The sequence below is a fragment of the Canis lupus genome, chromosome 2 (genome assembly GCF_003254725.2).
Source record: "Canis lupus dingo isolate Sandy chromosome 2, ASM325472v2, whole genome shotgun sequence".
Taxonomy (NCBI): domain Eukaryota; kingdom Metazoa; phylum Chordata; class Mammalia; order Carnivora; family Canidae; genus Canis; species Canis lupus.
Window position 1 is genome coordinate 68,305,331 of NC_064244.1, and position 21,702 is coordinate 68,327,032.

Genomic DNA, 21,702 nt, shown 5'->3' on the forward strand with positions numbered 1-21,702 from the left:
TCCAGAGAGAAGGCGGGGCTGGCTTCTGGCTTCAGGGGCACAGTCGTGCAGGGCCCTCCCTGCGTTTGATTTCACGCTCTGCTGGGTCATCGCCCTTAGCTTTTTAACAAGAAGCCTGCGTTTTCCTTTTGCACCGGACCCCACAAATTATGCAGCCAGTCCCTGGAGAAGATCATAATAATGCATTTGAGTGCTTATCATGTGAACAGCATACAAGTGGCGGTGCTGGGACTGGAACCCAGGCTGTTTGGGTCCTGAACCACGGGTCTGAACCTGTATCATGGTGCCATCTGGGTTGGAAGGGCTAGTGAGCATGGAGAAGGCAGGAAGAACCGGCAACATTCTGTCTCTTCTGCCGGGACGCTGTTCTCCACCCCTGGGCCTCTCCTTCCCTATTGTCTTCTCAGCATTAACACCATTTCCCCCAGGAGGCCCATCTTGGTCTCCACACCTGGACTGCACCCCCTTATTGTCTTTTACTCCTTATTGTCCTGTAGAGTACTCACCAGAATCTGTCATTATGTACTTATTTGTATGTTTTCTTGTTGTCATGACCATCCCTCGCTGGGCTGTTCTCTCAGTGGCTACAGTGACTGGTTCACCCCCTTACCCTCAGCGGAGAGCCTAGCACATAGGAGGAATTTCATAGATATAAGCAGGAAGGTGCCGTTCACAGGATGGTCAGGTGGATGGGACAGAGAAGCCCGGAGGACGATGCAGGGATTCCCACCTGCGTGATGCTAACCACCAAGGTAACTAGAGGAAGTTAGTAAAGAGGCAGGGAGGATGAAATGGATTTGGCACCTGTTTGGAAGTTGGAGTACTTTTGGGGGTGTCTTGAAGAAGGCAGTCTTCTGCTTTCTGACTTCCCACTGCAGCAGAGGCGGGGGCTGGTTAGGCGCTGGCCACAGTCCTCCGTCTCTGCCCTCAGGCATCTCAGCCACATGCCTCTGGGAGCTTGTCTATTCCCTGGACTGGGAGGCTCAGAGGGTTCTGGAACAGCGCTGCAGGGCTCTTCTCTGGATCCTGGGGCCCCCAAGGGTGTGCATGCAGTAGAGGCTCAGTAAATGCCAGTAGAAGGAGAGAGGGAAGGACAAACGTATGACCAGACCCTGAGGACGGAGGACGTTGGGATGCGGAGCGGATCTGGGGACCAGGGTGCAAAGAGAGAGAGAGACAAGGCTGGAACCCCGGGGCCCCCGGGGCAGGTGGAGAGACCAGTGCTCCGGCACCCTCAGCAGGCCAGGCACAGGGCTAAGTGCTTTATTGGCACAACTGCTCTTCACCTCCTTGGCAACTCGGAAGTGGACATCATTCCCACTTTGCTAAGAAAGCTGCGGCCCAGAGAGGGGACGCGACGCCCCCAAGGTCACACAGCGCGGAGCGGCGAAGTCCGGGTCCGCCCCGGAGGCGGGGGCGGGGCGGGGGGCGGGGCCGCCAGCCCCTAGGCGGGCGCCCTCCCCGGCCCCGCCCAGGGGCTCCCGGCTCTCCGCTTCCCTGCCCCCTCCCCTCCCCTCCCCTCCCCTCCCCGCTGCTCCGCGGCCGCCCCGCCCCTCCCCCTCCTCCCTCCCCCCTCCCCCCTCCCCCCTCCCGGGCGGCGGCGGCGGCGGAGCCACGTGGTGGGGCCGGGAAGCCGCGGCCGCCGAGCGCCCGGGCGGCCGCCCCAGCTGGGCAGTGCTGCTGTGCGCCGCGCCCCTCGCTCCGCGCGCCCCGCCAGCCGCCCCGGGGCAGGAGGCGCGCCAGGCGGCCGGCCGGCCAGACAAAGGAGCGCGGCGCGGCGGGGCCGGCGCGGGCCGACGGACCATGGACTCGCAGCGCGAGCGGCCGGCGCCGAGCACCCGGCGCCCCCGGGCCCGGCCCTAGGCGCCCGGCCCCGCCGCCCGGGGCGCGGCGCGGGGAGGACGCGGAGCCCGCGCGGCGCGGAGGAGCGGCGGCCGCCGAGCGGGAGGGGCGCCGCGGAGGACGGCCGCGCGGCCCCGGAGCCATGGGCAAGTGCAGCGGGCGCTGCACGCTCGTCGCCTTCTGCTGCCTGCAGCTGGTGAGCGCGGGCGGCGGGCCGGGCCGGTGGGGCGCGGTCTCCGTGCGTGTGCCCGCCGCGAGCCCGGGGGGGGGCCGGAGTCGCGGGGCGGCCGGGCGGAGCCTGCGCTGCCGGCCGGGCTGCTCTTTGTGTGCGCTCCTCGCCCGGCGCTGCCCGGCCCCCGAGTGCGTCCTGCGCGCGGCGCGAGTGGCCTGCAGGGGGACGGGGGCTCCGGGGGCCGGGGGGCCGCGGGGCCGCGGGGGTGTGTCCCGGCTGCTCGGTCCCTGCCGAGGGTTTCCTCTGCGTGACTCGGTGGCGCGGCTCTCCCTTCCTCCGGGGCTGTGCCCGCGGGTTTCTCACAAAGTCCCCGCTCCTGTGCGCGCGTCTCGGGTTTCTCCCTGGTGTGGCTCCAGACCTCGCACCATTTCTGGTGCACGTTGGGCGGCGTGTGTTGGGATCTCAGACTCCAAGACCCGTTCCCTCCTCCTTTCCGCCCTTCCCGCCCGCCTTCACCCTCCTGTCTGGGCAGGCCCGGGAACGGAGAGCCACTCTCTGGAGAGGGTCACAGGGACCTGCGGGGTCCTGGGCGACTCTGACAAACTGGGTGCTGTGCCCTCCCTGCTCCGGCTGTGGCCACTGCAGCCGGGGGCGCTCCATCCGTCATGCGTTCCAGCGGAGCGGCATGGGTGGGGACCGGCAGCCCAGCCTCCGTGCCTGGGCTGGCACGGTGAGGGGTGGGGATCCTTGGGGACCCCAGCATCTGAGAAACTGCGCAACCCCAGCTTAGGGAACCCCAGCTTAGGGAACTTGCCTCAGGGAGGCCAGTGGAGTGAATTTGGGGGACCAGTTCCGCTCTTCAATTCAAGCTCCGGCAGGTGAATTTGGGGAGCGGGTTAAGTAGAGGCCAGGGTCTCCTGCCCATCCTAGAGCTCAGGCGGGGCAGCTAGAGGGTTTTGAAGCTGTGCTGAGCGTCTAGACCAGAGATGCACGGGGACGTCGGTGGGTAGAACTCCCATCTGAGTGTGAGGCAGGGAAACCCAAGTGAGCCGCACTGATGCCTAACTCCACAGCCTGGTCTCCACGGTGCCTGCTTCCGTGCCACTCCTCCAGCACAGGTGCATACAGTAATGCAGAGTGAAGCTTTGAGTCTGGATGTGCAGATGTCCTCACTTATCTGGCTTCTCTCCTCTGGGAGACGCCAGCCCCAAACTTGCCATCCACAGACTTGCCCTCTTGGGCCATGGTAAAAACAGCCAGGCCCTGTGGGACGCAGGACAAGTGACTTCCCTTCACTGGGCCGCCTTCCTCTGCTGGTCTGTAAATTGCTCATCCTTGAGGGTTGCAGAGGGGATTAATTAAAGTCAGGTAGAATGGAAACTCCAGAAGGGCAGAGATTATCTGTTTTGTTCCGTGCTAAATCCCCAGCAGCTGGAACAGTGCCTGACACTCCATTAATATTTGTAAAATAAATTAATGAATCAGTTATTCGGCAACTCCTGCTCACAGTAGAAACACCCTTCTTCATATACTTTGAGGAATAGAAAATGCCAAGAAATGATGAAACTTTTCAGAAGATTTTTGTTTGTTAATTTTTAAAATTTAAACGAGGACTTTCTTTATTGTTACAAAGGTAATATACATATATTGGTAAAAAATGAATCAATGAATAACCAAACAGAGCAGAACGTAAAGGTGCGTTTCCTTCTGAGCCCAGTCCCACACCCCAAGTAAGTACTGTTGGCAGTCTGGCACATTCTCTGCTGCTGCTGTAAACAATGGTTAGCTTTGGGGAGCATTTGCTAGGTGCTAGGTGCCCTTGTAAGCCCTTTTGTGTGTATTAACTCATTCATTCCTCATAAGAATCCTATAAAGTAACTTGCCCAAAGTTCTACAGTTAAGAGCCAGGCTTTGAAACCAGGCAGCTGGCCAGCATATTCTGTTGCCTTCTTCTTTATATTAAAAAAAAAAAAAAAAAAAAAAAAAAAGGCAGTTCTGGCCTGGAGCAACCCCGGGTCCCTCAGGAGGTCTGTACTCCTCCCTGCCTCCCACTCACCTGCCTCCAGAGCTCTCCAGCTAAGCTAACTCCACTTAGCTTCCACTTAGAAGCTTCGACACCCTAGGGGCTCTGGAGTTAGGCAAGACCTGGGTGGGATTCTGGTTCTCCTGCATCTTGGCTGGGTGGCTTCAGGTCACTTGTGGGAGTTATGTGAGATAATTTGTGGGGAGAGGGTGCTCCAAGGAGGACGTCAAAAAAATTTTTTTTAATTTTTATTTATTTATGATAGTCACACAGAGAGAGAGAGAGAGAGGCAGAGACACAGGCAGAGGGAGAAGCAGGCTCCATGCACCAGGAGCCCGATGTGGGATTTGATCCCGGGTCTCCAGGATCGCGCCCTGGGCCAAAGGCAGGCGCTAAACCGCTGCGCCACCCAGGGATCCCCGGACGTCGAAATTGATCTGTTGCCTCTGTTGTTCTGTCTGGGTGGATTGCAGAGTGGGTCCCTGCAGATGACACTCACTCCCAGGAGCCTCTGCTGCTTGACGGCTCTGTAAGGTCCTCCTGGAGAGCTGGAATCCACCAGCCTGACATCATCCTAGAGGGAAGGGAGCCTGTTTTCTCATCCAGTGGAAAGAGGCCGAGGAGGCAAAGGCTGTTAAATTTTTCTCAGCTGAAAACTTTAGAAGAGGAACTGCCATTTTTCTCATTTGAGTGGGGTTCGATCATTACAGTAAAATAGAGTAGTTGTAAACACTCCTGTAGTTGGGATAGACTTGCTGTGGGTGAGAGAGTAGGATGAATGTGTCCTGGGGGGGCGGGTAGGAGGAACAGATGGGGGCTGTACCATCCAGGTAGACATGTGTAGGGACACGGCTCTAGAGTTTGATAGGACAGACCTGGGTTCAAGTCCTGGTTTTGTCACTTCCTAGCTGTGTGATCTTTGGCAAGTGGCTTACCCTCTCTGAGCCACAGTCTTATAATTGGTTAGAGATAATAGAAACAGTTGCCAGGGCACCTGGGTGGCTCAGTGGTTGGGCATCTGCCTTTGGCTCATGTAGTGATCCCAGGGGTCCTGGGATTGAGTTCTGCATCAGGCTCCCTGCGCCTGTGTCTCTGCCTCTCTCTCTCTGTCTCTCATGAATAAATAAATAAAATCTTATAAAAAAAAAAAAAGAAACAGTTGCCAATTCTTAGGGTTGTTGTGAGGACTAAATGCATATAATGAACTTAGCTCCGTGCCAGGCACAGAGTGAGCATTCAATGAACTATAGCTTCTTATAGTTACGTTAATGATATATATCATGGGATGCTTTCCTGGAATTGTGGCTCACACATATCTAGGTACTCCCCCACCCTTGCACTCTCTTGGTGGAAAGCAGCAGGTAGTTGGGCACTGAGCTGAGAGGCAGGAGGTTTGGATTCAAGTCTAGCTCTGGCACTGACATCCTATGAACTCAGGCCAGCTTTGCCCCACTGCAAGCCTTGATTTTTTCATCTGTGAAATGGGGAGATCCACTGGTCTGTGTCTCTGGGGTCCTGCCAGTCCTGCGCATTTGGGACAGCGGGATGATGGCCGGGCTGGCCTAGAGATTTAAGGGCATCTCAGTCCTCCACCATTCTGTAGAACACCTTGGGTCCCTTCCTCACCTGAGTTTTACTTGATGTATCTTGACCTTTTTAATGCTATTCACCTCCTAATTTTTATGTACTCTTTCCCCTCCCCCGTCCAAACCCTCCCCCCCTTTTTTTTCCGGGTCCACCTCCTTCCTGAAACCTTACAGGTCACCCTGTTCTTCCTGTAAGAAGATAAACTAAGAAGATTTGCCCAAGGGAATCCTCATTACTTTCTTCATCATCATCATTATCACTCCCATTTCTGGAGTCCTGTGCTAAGCACTTTATATGCATTACCTCATTTAACCAAATGAGCTTACATATGTAAAGCGTTTGGCAGAGTGCCTAGTACATGTTCTGCAATCGATAAATGTTAGCTGTCTCACTGTTTTTATCCTCATTGTTCTTCCATACCAGGAGGTGGATATTCTCACTCTCCCTTATTTCAGATGAGGAGAGTGAGGCTCGGGCAGGTGAGGAAGTTTGCCCGAGGTCTCTAAGCTAGCCAGTGATGGACTGAGGATGTGTGTGCACTCTTCTGCTTGAGCAGAGAGCCACCTGTCTGCCAGCACCAGCCTGCTGTTCATGTTTATGCAACATGTGACCTCAGACAGGCCCCTTCACCACTTCCAGCCTCGGCTTCCTCATCTGAAAATGATAATAGTCCAGTAGGATCAGCCCTTGCCTGGCACTGCGGGCCTGTGAGTGCTCAGTAATACATCACTGCCATGGCTGTTCTTGTCCCGGCTCCGGGTGACCTTGGACATGTGCATTCACTCCTCTGGGCTCTCCTTTCTTCCTCCGGCAATGAGAAAGCCTTCCCTACCTTGTGGAGTTGTTAAAAGGGGCTAGCCAAATGCCACGCACATAGTAGGTATTCAGAAAAATGATGGTTTCGTTCCTTTCCTTTCTGGAAAGCTCTTTGCTTTCTGGAAGGTGGTGGGTGAGGGGGGAAATATGTAGCTTCCTGCTGAGCTGCGAGTAATGGTGTGAAACGTGGTCAACCTGATTGATGTCGTTATTAGCGGTAGTGATGGTAGAGACTGGAGGGAGATGGGCTCCTGCGGGGGGCCTGCGCTCTGAAGCAGCTATGCCTGCAAGCTGGCGGCCTCCTGGGGAGGGTCTGCTCTGCTCTGGGTGCTTCAGATCCTTAGGCCAGGCTTGGGAGTCTGAAGAACAGAGCACAAAAGTTGTCTAGGCCCCTGACCCTTTTAGCTCCTCATATCCTTTTGGACCACTGGGGTGGTCAGCTCCCTTTTGCAGATGGACAGGCTGAGGCCAAACAGCCTTCAAGACCCTTATGAGGTAAGCAGAGCCAGGTAGATGGTGAAGAGGGCCTCCAGGAAGCTTGGGGGATGGCCCAGGTTTGGCTCCTTTGTAGGGGTGGGCGGATGCGAGATCTGGGGATAAGCACCCCATAAACAGCAGCTGCTCTGAGATGTGGTGCAGGGGTTAGGAGCAGTATCTCTGGGGTCAGAGACATTGCTGCCTTGCTTTGTGACTTCCAGACAGTCCCTTCCCCTCTCTGAGCCAGAGCCTCCCTCCTGTAAAGTAGTCAGGACATCGGGCCCCTACCCCGTGGCAGTTTGGGGGATTTAGAGGTCAGAGTCATCTCCATAAACTCTTTAAGTCTTAGTTTTTTTATGTGGAAAGTTTAATGATTCAGAGGGAAATAATAACAGCAGCTCCTACTTCCTTTTGTTCGGTGTCTCCAATGAGCCAGGCACTTTGTCTGCCTTGTCCCTGATTACTGTCTCAATCATCCAGGGTCACATGTAGAGTGGGCACAGAATAAGGATTCTTTTTTTTTTTTTTTTTTTTAAAAAGATTTTATTTATTTAATCATGAGAGACACAGGTAGAGGGAGAAGCAGGCTCCCTGCAGGGAGCCTGATGTGAGACTTGATCCCAGGACCCCGGGATCACAACCTGAGCCGGAGGCAGACACTGAACCACTGAGCTGCCCAGGTGCCCCCAGAATGAGGATTCAAACCCAGACCTCGGACTCCATGCCTCCACAGCGTGTGCCCCACTGTTCCCCCCCCAGCAGGTGGGGATGCTGGACCTGGACGCATCTGGAGAAACCTAACCCTTTCCTCTGTTGCTAGGGGTTGTTACTAGGTGCCAGATTTGCTGAGCTGCTTGTCCCCGGTTCCTCCTCACCCCGATCACCGTGCTGAGTGTAAAGTTGCTATGAGGCAGGTTGAGGGAAAGTTACCCAGGGAAGAAATTAACCTGTATTGGAGACCTGTGAGCCCTCATCACAACTACAACTCTGTGAGATAGGTGTGGCTTTTATACCCATTTACCGAGGCCTGAAGCATGAAGGGACTTGTCACCAAGGAAACAGAAGATACAGCCTGGGCCTCAGATGAGTGATCAAGGGGAAAATATTTGAAGATGCTTGTAAAATCTGGATCAAGCAGAGATGATCAGCTGTGATCATTGACATCTCTTCTCTCCTCTAGCCTCAAGAGGGTATGGGTGATGGGAGAGCAAGTTGAGACCAGAGATGTGGTTTTTGTTGTGTGTGTTTGTTTTTTTAATGTCTTTTTTTGTTTTTTTTTTAAGTAATCTCTAAGCCCAGTATGGGGCTCGAACTCATGACCCTGAGACCAAGAGTTGTTGTATGCTGTACCAACTGAGCCATCCGGGAGCACTAGAAATGTGTTTATTAAAAGCTACTTCCTGGGGCGCCTGGTGGCTCAGTCGGTTGGGCTTCTGCCTTCAGCTCAAGTCATGATCCTGGGGTCCTGGGATCAAGCCCCACAGTGGGCTCCCTGCTCAGCAGGCAGCCTGCTTCTCCCTCTCCCTCTGCTGCTCCCTCTGCTTGTGGTCTCTTGCCCTCTCTCACATAAATAAATAAAACCTTTAAAAATTTTAAAAATAAAAGTAAAGGCTAGTTCCAGGCTATAGACGATGGAGCCAGTTGTAGTCTGACAGAGCCCAGTTCCAGTGCCCTCGGCCTCTGGCCTTGACCTGGAGAGGGAGAGGGCTGGTGAATCCGAAACCCTTCTGCCAGCCAAGCACCGTGCCCCACAGTTTTAGAAGAGCTGTTATTTTTCTTTTTTAAGATTATTTATTTATTAGAGAGAGAGAGGCAGAGACACAGGCAGAGGGAGAAGCAGGCTCCCTGCAGGGAGCCCGATGTGGGACTTGATCCGGGGACTCCAGGATCATGCCCTGGGCCCAAGGCGGTGCTAAACCGCTGAACCACCCGGGCTGCTCCAGAAGAGCGGTAAACTGTGGCTGCAGGCTTGAACACGTTACCTGAACTCCTGGCCTCTGCCTCTCAAAGCTGCTGGGGAACCAGAGGCGGAGAGGTCAACAGAGAAGAGCTTGGGCTTGGGGTCAGGCTGGGGTTTGAGTTCCATCTCAACCCCTTTGTAGCTGGCTGACCTTGAGCAAGATGCTTAACCTCTCTGAGCTTCCACCTGCAGTTCTCTAAATCAGGATAATCTGCCTCAGAGAGTTCTCAGGAGTATCCTCTGAGATAAGATATACTGAGTAAAGCTCACAAAGGGTTCACACTCTTAAATGCTCCAGAAATGGGGCTCCTGGGTGGCTCAGTCAGTTGAGCATCTGCCTTCGGCTCAGGTCATGATCTCAGGGTCCTGGGATTGAGCCTTGCGTTGGGCTCCCCACTCAGCAGGCAGCCTGCTTCTCCTTCTCCCTCTGCCCTACTACGCACTTGTGCTCTCTGCTCTCTCTCTCAAATAAATAAGTAAAAGCTTAAAAAAAAAAAAAAACGAAACGAAATAGGAAGTTCTATGACTCTAAATACTGTGGTATAGGAAAGGGGACTTGTTCCCTTTTCAATCAGTAGAAGATGGAAGTGAAGTGGAAGTTCTGCCAAATTTATGTGGCCTTGGCCTTACTGTTCCTTAGTCTTCTCTTCTATCAAATGGGAATAATAATAGCACACCCTCAAGGGACTGTAGTGAGGGTGGCCTGAGATAACGCAGGGAGAGTCTGGCCCCAGAGCCCAGCGCTCCATTCAGAGAGCAGCAAAGAGGAAGGTGTGGCGCCCTGGTCCCCTCTTTAGAGGGAGGAGGTTGGACTCAGCAGCTAAGAGGACCTCTCCAGCTCTAAGTCAGCAAGGAGTCCTGTCCTTTCCCAAGTAGAGACCACACCTACCACTACACCAGGCCATCCTGCTCTAGGCAGCTGAGAATCGGTCTCTGAGCAGAGACCTCCTGCCTCCAACAGCCTGCCCAAGGCTTTACAGCCAGATGTCAGGTTGTCGGTGCTCACATGACCTCTTCTTTCCTCTGTCTTCTGTTTGAATGAGTGTCGGTACTGTCCCCATCCCCAATGCCCACTTGGCATATTTGGTTGTAAACTCAAGTCTCAGACCACAGCAGGAGGCTCTGACCCATCAGTAACCCTGGGCCACTGCAGGTCAGCTCCCTGAACTCATGAAAGATTAAAACCTGTTGGATCAGAGAGTAAGATTTGCCACTAGCTGACCCTACCCAGAGTAGTATTCAGCACATATTTATAAAGCACCCACGAAGTGCCAGGCACAATTCTAGGTGCTAAGTCACCCTAGGGCCCAAACTATGCCCTCAATTGTAAGTCAGAATCCTGGGGTTCTGGACTGGAACTCACTTGCTGTGCAACTTTGAACTGGCTCTGCCCTTCTCTGGGCCTCATTATTTCCAGTCCGTGAAACTGGGGACTAGAGAGGAGATTGTTGAACTCCATCAGTGGTTTTCAGGTTATCTACAGAGGCTCTGCAGTGGCCAGACTGACAGTCAGTGGTGAGTTCCCTGTCAGAGGCAGTGATTAAGAATTTATACGTGAGTTGGATGACCACTTGGATGTGTAATGGATCTGAGGATGATTCAGGTCTCTTGGAGCCACCTAGATGCTGGTTCTAGGTCCTGAGAGAACAGTGGCAAAAGCACAAAGTGGTATCTACTCTGAATAATGGAAATTGAGCATTTTTGTGTTCCCCCATGTCCCTTTGCCTTAAGCATGCTCCTCCCCATCCCAACCACAGATCCTGGCTGAGCTCCTGGCACGGGAAGTGGGGGAAATGGGAGTCTGTAGGCTCTTTAATCCCATGTGTACTCTGGCTACCCCTTGCCCTAGGAGGGGAGGCAGCCCTGGGATTTTCAGGGTAGTGATGGCTCCTAAGCCTCTTTTTTTTTGGAGGGGGGGAGGTTCTGCAGCCCCAGCCTGAATCAGAGATGTGGGTTTTCAATTACACAATTAAATGCACAATTAGGCATAATTACCAGTGCTCAGAGCCCGAGACTGCTCATAATAGGCGTGTAATCTACTGCAGCCTCTGTTTATACTACTCAGCGCGCTCCCTAATGATGCCAGGATGCCTTCACACTGCACCGTTGCCATGGAAACAAGCCCGCCACCACCATGCAGGGCTGACAAATGGTGTTCCAGTCCCGGGCCCCTGGATTGTTTCTGAGACCTCTGCAGCCAGCCCCGGAGTAAAGGGGGCGGTGGGCCGGGCCAAGAAGGCGGGTCCCCCTCCCTGCCCTCTGACACACCCCGCTGGTTTGAGCCAGCAGGGAAGACAGGAGATGGGAGCTTCAGCCTCCCCCCTCCCCAGAGTCCCTCAAGTCCAAGCAAGGTGGCCCAGGTGCTGGGGAGGGTCTTGTGGTTATCATTCAAGCTCAGGTGTGCACAGGGGGCCCTGAATACAGCTAGCTCCCACGTGGGCCTGGCTCTGCCGTGCGCTGACTCTGTGACCTTGGACAAGTCCTTGCCCCTCTCTGGGGCTGCTTCCCCATATGTGAAACGGACTGCAGGGCCTCTGCATGTCGTAGTCTAGTAGATTTATTGAGCACTTCCACCACACTGCCTACTGCTGTAACTGCTTCACCTGTAGGAGCCCATCCCTTGCTCCACCCTGGTGTAGTAGATTTATCATCCCCGTTTCACAGAAGCAGATCTGAGGCCGTGAGCACTTAACGTCAGGCAGCGGCAGAGCTGGGATTCAGATCCAGGCCGTCAGACTCCAAGCCCCCACTCTTCGCCTCTACTATAGGGTGGGGCCCCCCCCCCCCCCGTCACCCTCGCCACAGCCCCAGAGGTGGCCCCTTGTCATCCCCATTACCTGGATGAAGGCTCTGGGCCTCACAGAACGGAATTCACTTGCCCATAGTCACACAGCAAAGCAGTGGCAGAGCCGGTTCCGCCAATTGCCACAAGTCAGGATTCCTAGCTTTGGCTTCTTAGGGAAGTCATGAAGGAGTAAAAAAAGATTTCTTTCCACTAGCATAGGATCCCCAGTATCCCCACCTGGCCCCAGCTGCCGAGGAGGCATGGAGTCCTGGGGTCCCTCAGACCCAGCACTTGGCTTTGACCTTGAAAGAGGTCTTGGCCTAATTCTATCTCCATCAGCCCACTCCCACCTGGGTCACTGGAAACAGAGCCTGTTTTTGTTTTTGTTTTTTTAAAGATTTTATTTATTTATTCATGAGAGAGAGAGAGAGAGAGAGAGAGGCAGAGACACAGGCAGAGGGAGGAACAGGCTCCATGCAGGAAGCCCGATGTGGGACTCGATCCCGGGACTCCAGGATCACGCCTTGGGCCAAAGGCAGATGCTTAACCACTGAACCACCTGGACGTCCCCAGAGCCTGTTTTTTGTTTTTGTTTTTTTAAAATATTTTATTTATTCATGAGAGACACAGAGAGAGAGGCAGAGGGAGAAGCAGGCTCCACGCAGGGAGCCCAACGTGGGACTTGATCCTGGGTCTCCAGGATCAGGCCCTGGGCTGAAGGCGGCGCTAAACCGCTGAGCCACTCGGGCTGCCCAGAGCCCGTTTTTTATGTTCATTTTTTCCTCTACATTTCTTTGTCGCTTGATACGTTATTACAGTTACCTACTGTGTGCCAGCTCTTGGGGACCGGTGAATCAACAGAGTGGAGAATCAAGACACAGAGACTTCAGGGTCCTGTGGTCCTGGGTTCAAATTCCGTCACCTCGTTCATGATTTGGGGCAAGTTGCTTGACTTCTCTGTGTCTTTGTTCATCTGTCACGAAAGCACCCTTCTATACTGTGCGGGGTGATCACAATGTTAGCAGTAACTACACCGCTTACCAAGTGCTTACTGTATGCCAGGCCCTCGCCTAAGGCTGTTCTGTGCCCTGGGGGAACCTTCCTAACACACAGCTAATCATTGCCACTTAACAGAGGAAGCACCTGAAGCGTAAAAAGCTTGAGTGCCTGGCCCGAGGCCTCAGAGCTGGTGGCCCTGGGAGCTGGAGCTGGTGGGTCGCAAGCACGTGTCGGAGTCCAGGGTTCCTCCTGCCGCTTCCCTGGAGCGCCCAGCTGCTTGGCCAGTTCTTCTTTAGGAATGAGACATCTAGAGGAAAGGGCAGTCTGAGGGCAACAGTGCCTACCCGGCCTAGCCCAGGGTTCTCTCCAGCTGGAGGCTGCCCCCACTGACACCCTAAAGTCTGCGTTTTCTGAGAGGAGGCCGTTACCTTCACTCCCACACCATACAGGTGGGAGGACGAGGATTTGCCCAAGACCACGGTGCAAGTCAGTGATAGCGTTGGGACCAGGACCCAATGCCAGTGTAGGAGACTTCTTGTCAACCTTCCTTTGACCCCCTACTAGTCCTTGGGGGAGAGGGGCTTGGGGCTGTAGTGTGCATGTTTGTGTGTGCATGTTTGTGTGTGTATGTTTGTGTATTCAGAACTGCACACAGCTGCATGCCCAAGCATTTGTGGGGCAGACACTGGCACGCAGAGGTTTGTGGATCAATCAGCATCCCTTCCCGCGTCCTCCCTCTTCATTTATTCATGAACTCTGAACTCCTTGGCTCCAGAGAAACCGCCTGGAAGAAAGCAATTAGAGCATAATTAGAACCACTCCTATTATCAACTCTCAGCGGGAGGGGAAGGGGGGGCCTGGAGGCCGCGGGGTTGGGGCGGCCCCGGAGTTCCGAGTTCCCCTGCCGCCCGGCCAGCTCCTGCTCCCCCCACGGAGCTCAGGTGCCCTGGAGCCCTAGGCACGGGGGGCTTTCCGCAGGGAAGCGGCCTCCTCCTTGGAGAAGAGCGCTGAGAGCAGGGACGAGCAGGGACGAGAGCCTTTTGCCTGCACGCGGAGTGAGAGCAGGTGACTTCCCAGGTCCCTTCTGTGCTTCTCTTCCCAGGGGTGCTCCCCGCCAGGGCCTGGGCCAGGCGTTGCAGGAAAACCGAGAAGTGCGACATGGCTCCCGCTTTCTAGAAAACATCCCTGCATCAGATGATCTCCAGTGCAGACGACTGCCCTGACAATAGGAAATGTAAATTACCTGGAGGAAGCAGTTTGCCAGGCGGGGCTCCATTCGCTGCCAGATGATTCAGAGTAGTAAGAAGTGTCCCCGAAGTCAGTGCTTGTGGGACGTCCTGACCCCCAGAGCCACTGCTCTTCCCTGCTAGGTGTCCCACCGGCAGAGTGGGGTCACCCAGGAGCTGGGGGTAGGCGCTCCTCCCTCCTCCCTGGGGAGCGGGAAGATGGGACCCCGGAGGTGCCAGGCACTGTGCTTCTGGACTCCTCGCTGAGTCTTGCAGGAGCCCTCGGAGGTAGATGCAACGTCCTCTCTGATGTACAGGGGACGAGGCTGAGGCTTGAGGGGCCTTCCCTGGGGTCACATGGTGTTGGCCCAGGGGACTCTAGACTCCTTGTGCTTTGCCCTCTACCAGGTTTGAGGGTGCGGTTTGCTCCCCCGCCCCAAGCGCCGAGGTGTTTAACGTGCCCTGCTGCATCCATCTCCTCGTCGAAGGTGACACGTTGAATCCTCTTGTTCCACACCCAGTGTCAGCTAAAAAGAGTGGAGGGGGCCCTGCCACTGACTTGGGTCACTGCCCCCAGGACCAGCCTTGGCAAAGGAAGGCGAAAGCCTGGCAGATGAGGGTCTCAGGCCTCCTGAGAGAAGATCACCATGGCTACCACGGGAGTCAGGGCTGTAACCAAGGAGACAGCCCCCAGCCCTTAGGCTGTGACAAGGAGGGTGTGGCTTCAGGAGAGGGAGCTAGGGAAACTGCCACCTGGGGCCCAGATGGACAGAGGAGGGGATGATGAGCTGGATGCAGGCAGACGGGGGAGGGGGGGAGTGAGGGGCTTGGGGACCACCAGGCCTCCTTCCATTACCCTGTCCCACCTGAGGGGAGGTTGCCATGATAACCAGCTCCTCTTCATTGACCCTCTGTAGGGCGCTGCCCTCTTTCTCTTAGTGACAGGTGGTCACCCTGACAACAGGCCCTGTGCCCAGCAAGGGGCTCGGCTTCCCGGTGGCCCCTTCCCTCACATGTGCAGATAGATGATTCTTCTGACACATGCAGCAGCTCTGTCCAGCTGGAGGTGAGGGGCCACATGGGGCCAACTTTCAGACATGGGCCTTTTACCAGCCTCTCACCAGACTCCCCTCAGTGACCATAATCAAGTGCGGTTCTGGTCCTCCCTGCCTCTGTTGACAGCAGTCTATGGCTCCTCATTGCCTTCAGGAAGAAGTCTGATGTGGTGCCTCTCAAACTTGAACATGCAGCAGAATCACCTGGAGGGCTTCTTTTTTTTTTTTTTTTTTTTAAAGATTTTATTTATTTATTCATGAGAGACACACAGAGACAGAGAGAGAGGCAGAGATACAGGCAGAGGAGGGCTCCATGCAGGGAGCCCGACATGGGACTCGATCCCAGGACTCCAGGATTACGCCGTGGGCCGAAGGCAGGTGCTAAACGGCTGAGCCACCCAGGGATCCCCTAGAGGGCTTCTTAAAATACAGATTTCTGGGTTTCTGAGTTTCTGATCAAGTAGGTCTGAGATAAAGCCTGAGAATTTGTATCTCTAACAAGTTCAAAGGTGCTGCTGATAACTGCTGGTCTGGGGGGGTGGTCACACTTGGTCTAGCCAGTGGGACGCTGCCCAGGCTGGCCCGCCAACCCTAACGCTCACCAGTGCTCCCTGACCTTAGGCTGCATTGATTTAAGCCCGCCAGCTACACTCAGTGCCTTTGCATTTGCTGTTCTGGCCTCTGGAACTTCTTTCCCCTCTGTATCTCCTTAAGGCCAGCTAATTCCTCATTTCCCCTTTGGAGCTTCTCTACTCCTGCGCCCCCACCGCATATGGGTAGCCTCCTCTGGGCTCTGGTAACACCTGTCCCCACCACTCCTGTCACGGCAGGCGTCACACTGTTGGAATCTGTTCCTTTTTCCACCTCAAATCTCTCTCCCTGGACTGTGAGCACTGTGTCTGAGCTGCCTGGCCTTCTGTGAATGTGTGATGCTTGATTGACCCCCGTGAGCAGATGGAAAGCCTCGGTGAATAATCACAGGGCTTACTCAGCCAGCCAGATATTCCTTGGTGCTTCCTCTGAGCTAGGTGCTGGGGATTCAGTGGTGCGGGAGGTAGAGGGCTTCTTAGAAATGCTAGTCAATGTGGCGTCAAGCAGTTTGCAAGCAAGGCATGCGCTGGGGTTGGCCTGGATTTCCTGATGCTAAATTCCAAGCTCTCTTCATCCTCCTGGGCTGCTTCCAGAGCTCAGGTACCTGTGTGGCCTGAGACTGCTTGGGAATGTGTCTCCAGTGAGGATTTGCCAGTTTGCTCACAACCTGATGCCCTATCCAATCAGCCCCAACCCCACTTTACAGACCTGCCAGGGCTTTTCTAGAGGACAGCCTGTGTGGCTGGTGTGTGCACCCCCTCCACCGCCCCACCCCCAGATCCCAGGGACAAAGACCAACTGGGAGAAGGGAGGTGTGGATGTTGCTGACACAGGAGCCCAAGCGTGTCCAGACCTGTGTTTTAGGCCCCTGCCTGGAAGGGAATGAGGAGTGGGAATGCTGGCTAGGGCTGACTGGACACTACTACGCTCGAAGGAGTCAGAGGAATTTACATTCACAGCCTGGCCTTCCAGACCATTATGTCTAGGTGGAAAGATAGGACATATTTTATTTAAGAGTTTGTTACCTTGGTTCATAACTTAAATATTTAGGTGCACGGTGTTCTGTTGGGACTCTTGGCTTTGGTCCTGAAGACCCCCAAATGTTAGAGAAGGGTCTGGACTTGGGGTGGGGTGCAGGCAGAGGCTCCCAGGTGCCTGGTATGCCTCGGGCGGTGCCAGCTGCTCCAGCCTGTCAGTGCCTATCTGCTGTCAGCAGCCCTATGAGCCATCTGAGCAGGCGGCTGTCCCCAGGCTGCCACTAGCTGTCATCCCCAAGATAGGCCACCAAGAACACAGGGACCCTCCCTCCAAAGTGAGAGACTGTTTGGGTCCCAGGCTGGGACAGACTGGGCTGTTGGGCTCCCCAGGCCAGCCAGACAGGACAGGATGGAGGGTGACGGGCCCTGTTGCTAAGGGCCTGCAATGGCCACATGTTTGACATACATGATCAGCTCTCACCCTCCCAGCTGTACCAGGCGATGGTGAGCCGCCCTGCTCCGGTCGTTCTGGAGTGTGAGTGCAGGCAGGTTGCTCAGCCTGACTTCTTTGTTCATCTGAAAATGGAGATGATTGAACCTGCCTCTTAGGGCCACTGAGCAAACTCAGTGAGAGAATCCATGGAGAGCACACAGCACAGCACCTGGCACTTAGTCAGTACTTAGGACCCAGCTGACAGAAATCATGACCAGCCTTTTGGAGGGCATCATGTCTATAAGGCACACAACCATGATTGTTGGCTAAATGGGAAGCTTCCAGGCAGAGAATCTTGGAGTGTGGGGGCCAGGAGGGTCCCCAGAGAACAGCCCTCCAGCCCCTTGTACAGATGGGTACACAGAGGTCCAGGAAGGCAGTGGAGCCCTTCATGAACTGTTCTAGGAAGCAGGCTACCACCATTTCTGGAAAGGGATCGTGGTTGGGTGTGTGATTCCAGACAAAAATACCCTGAACAAAAATAAACTCTCCCAGGTAGGTGGAAACAGTTGGCTCCTCTGCTCAGTCTGGGCAGCCATGGGCAAGAGTCTACAGCTAGAACCTTTCCCCATGCTCTTGGTGTTTCCAGACAGGAGCTGCTGGGGAGCAGTGGCAAAGGTGCCATCAGCCCAGGAGGTGCCACTAAAAAACTCAGAGATTCCCAAAAGATGGGATCTGACCACCTCCTCCCACTCTGATACCTGGTGACCTCAAGAAAGGGCCCCACTCTCCTCCTTTGGAAAATGGGGATGCCACTGCGCTAGTGGGATAGTAAATCTGTTACTCTTGGACTCTGGGACCAGGGGACGTGGGTCAGGTCTGTGTCAGCCGGGTGACCTTGTTACTTTTCTTTATGCTTCGGTTTCCTCCTGTGCAAAGCGAGGATGATCTCAGACGCTACCTGCCATGTCTCTGTGAGGATTAAATGAATCAAAGCCTGCTAAGGATTCAAGAGACACTTGGCATATAATAAGTGTTAGCTATTATCTCTTAGTGTCACTCTGGGGATAAATCGAAATGCCACCTGTAAAGTACGGGGCTCAGCATCTGCACTTAGTAGGTACTCCAGAGCCATGCCTTTCCTTTCCTTCCTCCTGGAAACCCCAGGCCTAGAGAGAGGCAAGGCCCAGATCCCAGGAGGGCCCCCGCCCCTCCACCCCGCTTCCCTTCCCACAGACAGCGAGCACCTCTTCTGCCAACAGGTTCTTCCTGCAGCCTTCTGGCCCAGGGCCAGGAAATGATTGCAGGCGGTAGCTGAGCTCCCTCCCCTCTGCTCCTCTGCCTCCCCCCCTCTCTTTAATCTTCCCAGCCTGCCCGGGGTGGGGATGGGAGGAGGGGAAGGTCTCCTGGGGGCTGCAGGTACCTGTCAGAAGCTCAGGCTCTGGGGTCAGACCCCGAGGTCTCAGGCTGCGCCCCTACCATAGAACAGGGACCAGGGTCCCTCCCTCATTCTGCCTCTGAGGCTTAGGGAGACGGTGCCTGCGAAGTGCTGGGCACAAGGCCTGGCCCAGAGTTAGCGCAGACAAAATATTAGCCATCATTAATACTACGGGTCAAGTTCAGAGCCAGGCATTTTGAAGGGAAACCCTGCAGCCCAGACACCTGGGGGTACTCTTCTCGTGGAGCAGGCTCTCGTCAGCCCCACATGACCCCTGTTCTGGGCCTCTTGGGCTAGACCGGAACAGAGCACCCCCACTACCCTGCCCAGTGAGTAGATTCCCAGGAGAAGAAGTAAGGGACAGGCTGGGGCGGGGGGTGCGGTGGTGGTGACATGCTTCTAATACTCATTTATTCCTTTGTGCCACAGATGAATCAGAGCAGGATACCTGTACAGGTGAACAAACGTTTGCCAAGTGGGAGTCGGGGGTACAGAGGGAAGGATACCCGGCTGGTAGGCAGGGCCCCTCTGCTCTCCGAGCCTCAGTGTCCTCATCTGTCCAGTGGGGCTAATCCCACACTGCCAGGTGGTGGCATAAATCACAGTGTGAGCTGTGAAGGGCCGTCCAGATGTTGGCGGCTGCGGCGATTCCCTGCTGGAAGGCGCAGGGAAGCCGGGATCCGAGCCAGGCCTGCCGCTACCGGAAGGGGGATCCTGAAGCCCTGGGTGGGGGGGCTCCTGACGCCCCCCACGACTGCTAGGCAGGCTTCCCCGCCAGGCTGCCAGGCTCCTAGTCGGGAGGGTGAGTCAGAAGGGTTTGCTGTTGCCGTAGCGGTGGGGCTGGTTTTCATCATTATTTTCTTCCTGGGAGCGTCAGTGCAGGAGGTGCTGCTAAATAAGCCAGGGAAGTGGATTTTTTCCTCCCTCCATCAGGTCACGTGAAGAGTGGCTCGGTCGGGAGACCTGACCTGCCAGCTCCCTCCGGCACTTGACCCTCTGCAGTAGGTGCCCGACACCTCCAATATGATGCTTGACCCGAGGGAGCACACCAAGGGCTTGGCAGTTCCTTTCCAGCCCCAGGCTGCTTTCCTGCCCAGCCTCTGACCCTGCCCTGTTGGCACTAGGCCACAGCACATAGTAGCCCTTCCAGCCCTTCCCTCTGGTGTCCCTCTCATTCCCCACCCTTCAGCCACAGGGGGCTTTTCTGGACCCTTCCACTTGCCAAGCTCCCTCCTACCGCAGGACTTTGCACATGCTTTCCCTGCTGCCTGTTCTTCACTCTCCTCCTTACCTTGCTAACCCCTCTTCCTTCGGATCATTTCCTCCAGGAAGTCTTCCTTGACCACTTTTGTCAACCCCTCCTTCAGACACTTAGCACAACAATAATTCTGCTGCATGTGCGTTTGTGTGTGTGCTTGGTTCCCTCTCCCTCCATCCCCTACTGAATGAGGCTGAGAGCTATGCTTTCTTCTTCTTCATTTTTTTTTTTTTTAGGTATAATTCCCATAACATAAAATTCACCACCTTAGGGAGTGTCTGGCTGATGCAGTCCATGGAACATGTGACTCTTGATCTGGGGTTGTGAGTTTGAGCCCCACGTTGGGTGTAGAGATTGCTTAAAGAATAAAATCTTTTGGGGCCCCTAGGTGGCTCAGTCGGCTAAGGACCTGCCTTTGGCTCAGGTCATGATCCTGGAGTCCTGAGAGTGAGCCCCACATCAGGCTCCCAGCTCAAAGGGGTTCTGCTTCTCCCTCTCCTCCCTGCTCATTCTCTCTCTCTCTGTCAATTAAATAAAATCTTTAAAAAAACAAAACAATTGGGCAGCCCCGGTGGCGCAGCAGTTTGGCGCCGCCTGCAGCCCAGGGTGTGATCCTGGGAACCTGGGATCGAGTCCCGCATCGGGCTCCTTACATGGAGCCTGCTTCTCACTCTGCCTGTGTCTCTGCCTCTCTCTTTCTCTCTCTCTCTCTGTGTTTCTCATGAATAAATAAATCTTTAAAAAAAAAACAATTTATAGAGTTTTTATTTTATTTTTATTTTTTAAAGATTTTATTTATTCAGGAGAGACAGAAAGAGGCAGAGACACAGGCAGAGGGAGAAGCAGGCTCCATGCAGGAAGCCCAACGTGGGTCTTGATCCCAGGTCCCCAGGATCAAGCCCTGGGCCGAAGGCGGCGCTAAACCGCTGAGCCACCCGGGCTGCCCCAATTGAGAGTTTTTAGTGTGTTCACACTGTTATGCAGCCATCACCACACTCTGATTCCAGAACATTTTCACCAGCCCAAAAAGAAACCTCAAACCCATTAGCAGTCACTCCCTATTGTCCCCTCCCACCAGCCCTTGGCTACCACGAATCTGCATTGTCTCTCTGGATTGGTCTATTCCGGACATTTCCTAGAAGTTGAGCCATACAATATGCAGTCCTTTGTAAGTGCCTTCTCTCACTTGCATAATACTTTTTTCATTCATTCATTCATTCATTCATTCATTCATTCATTCATTCATGTAGGCTCCACACCCGATATGGGGCTTGAACTCATAAACTTGAGATCAAGAGTCACATGCTCCACCAACTGAGCCAGCCAGGCGCCCCACAGCATAATATTTTCAGAGTTGATGCTTGTTGTAGTCTGTATCAGTACTTCATTCCTTTTTGTGGCTTCATGTTCCGTGAATGGGTATATCATATTTTGTTTACCCATTAGTCAGTTAATGAAGTTTGGGTTGTTTCCATTGTGACTGCTGTGAATAATGCTGCTACACACGTTTCTGAACAAGGGTTATGTGAACTTCGTTTTCAATTCCAGGTATCTACCTAGGAATACATTTATTTTTCTTTTTTAATTTTTATTTATTTATGATAGTCACACAGAGAGAGAGAGAGAGAGAGGCAGAGACACAGGCAGAGGGAGAAGCAGGCTCCATGCACTGGGAGCCCAACGTGGGATTCGATCCTGGGTCTCCAGGTTTGCGCCCTGGGCCAAAGGCAGGCGCCAAACCGCTGCGCCACCCAGGGATTCCTATTTATTTATTTTAGAGATAGGGAGGGGCGGAGGGAGAGACTGTCTTAAGTAGACTCAGCCCAGCGCAGAGTCTGATGTAGGGCTCGGTCCCACAACCCCAAAATCACAATCTGAGCCGAAACCAAGAGTCAGATGCCTAACTGACTGTATCACCCAGGTGCCCCTTACCTAGGAATAAATTGCTGAGCCATATACCTATGTTTAATTTAAAGTTTATTTATTTATTTAAGTAATCTCTATACCCAACATGGGGCTCAAACTCATGACCCCGAGATCAAGAGCCATGCATTCTTCCTGTT

General features: G+C 54.3%; 1 protein-coding gene across 2 annotated transcripts in view; it reads left to right on the plus strand.

Moving 5' to 3' along the window:
- Window positions 1–1,886: 1,886 nt before the first annotated feature.
- NKAIN1 (sodium/potassium transporting ATPase interacting 1) overlaps window positions 1,887–21,702 on the plus strand; it is a 40,400-nt gene continuing 20,584 nt past the window's right edge. For both annotated transcript variants that reach the window (XR_007407884.1, XM_025447699.3), the window contains exon 1: window positions 1,887–2,038. Coding sequence is in view for 1 of the 2 variants with exons in the window: in XM_025447699.3 (XP_025303484.1) it covers window positions 1,985–2,038 (54 nt within the window). In the remaining variant the exon portion in view is untranslated. The remainder of the gene's footprint in view (window positions 2,039–21,702) is intronic.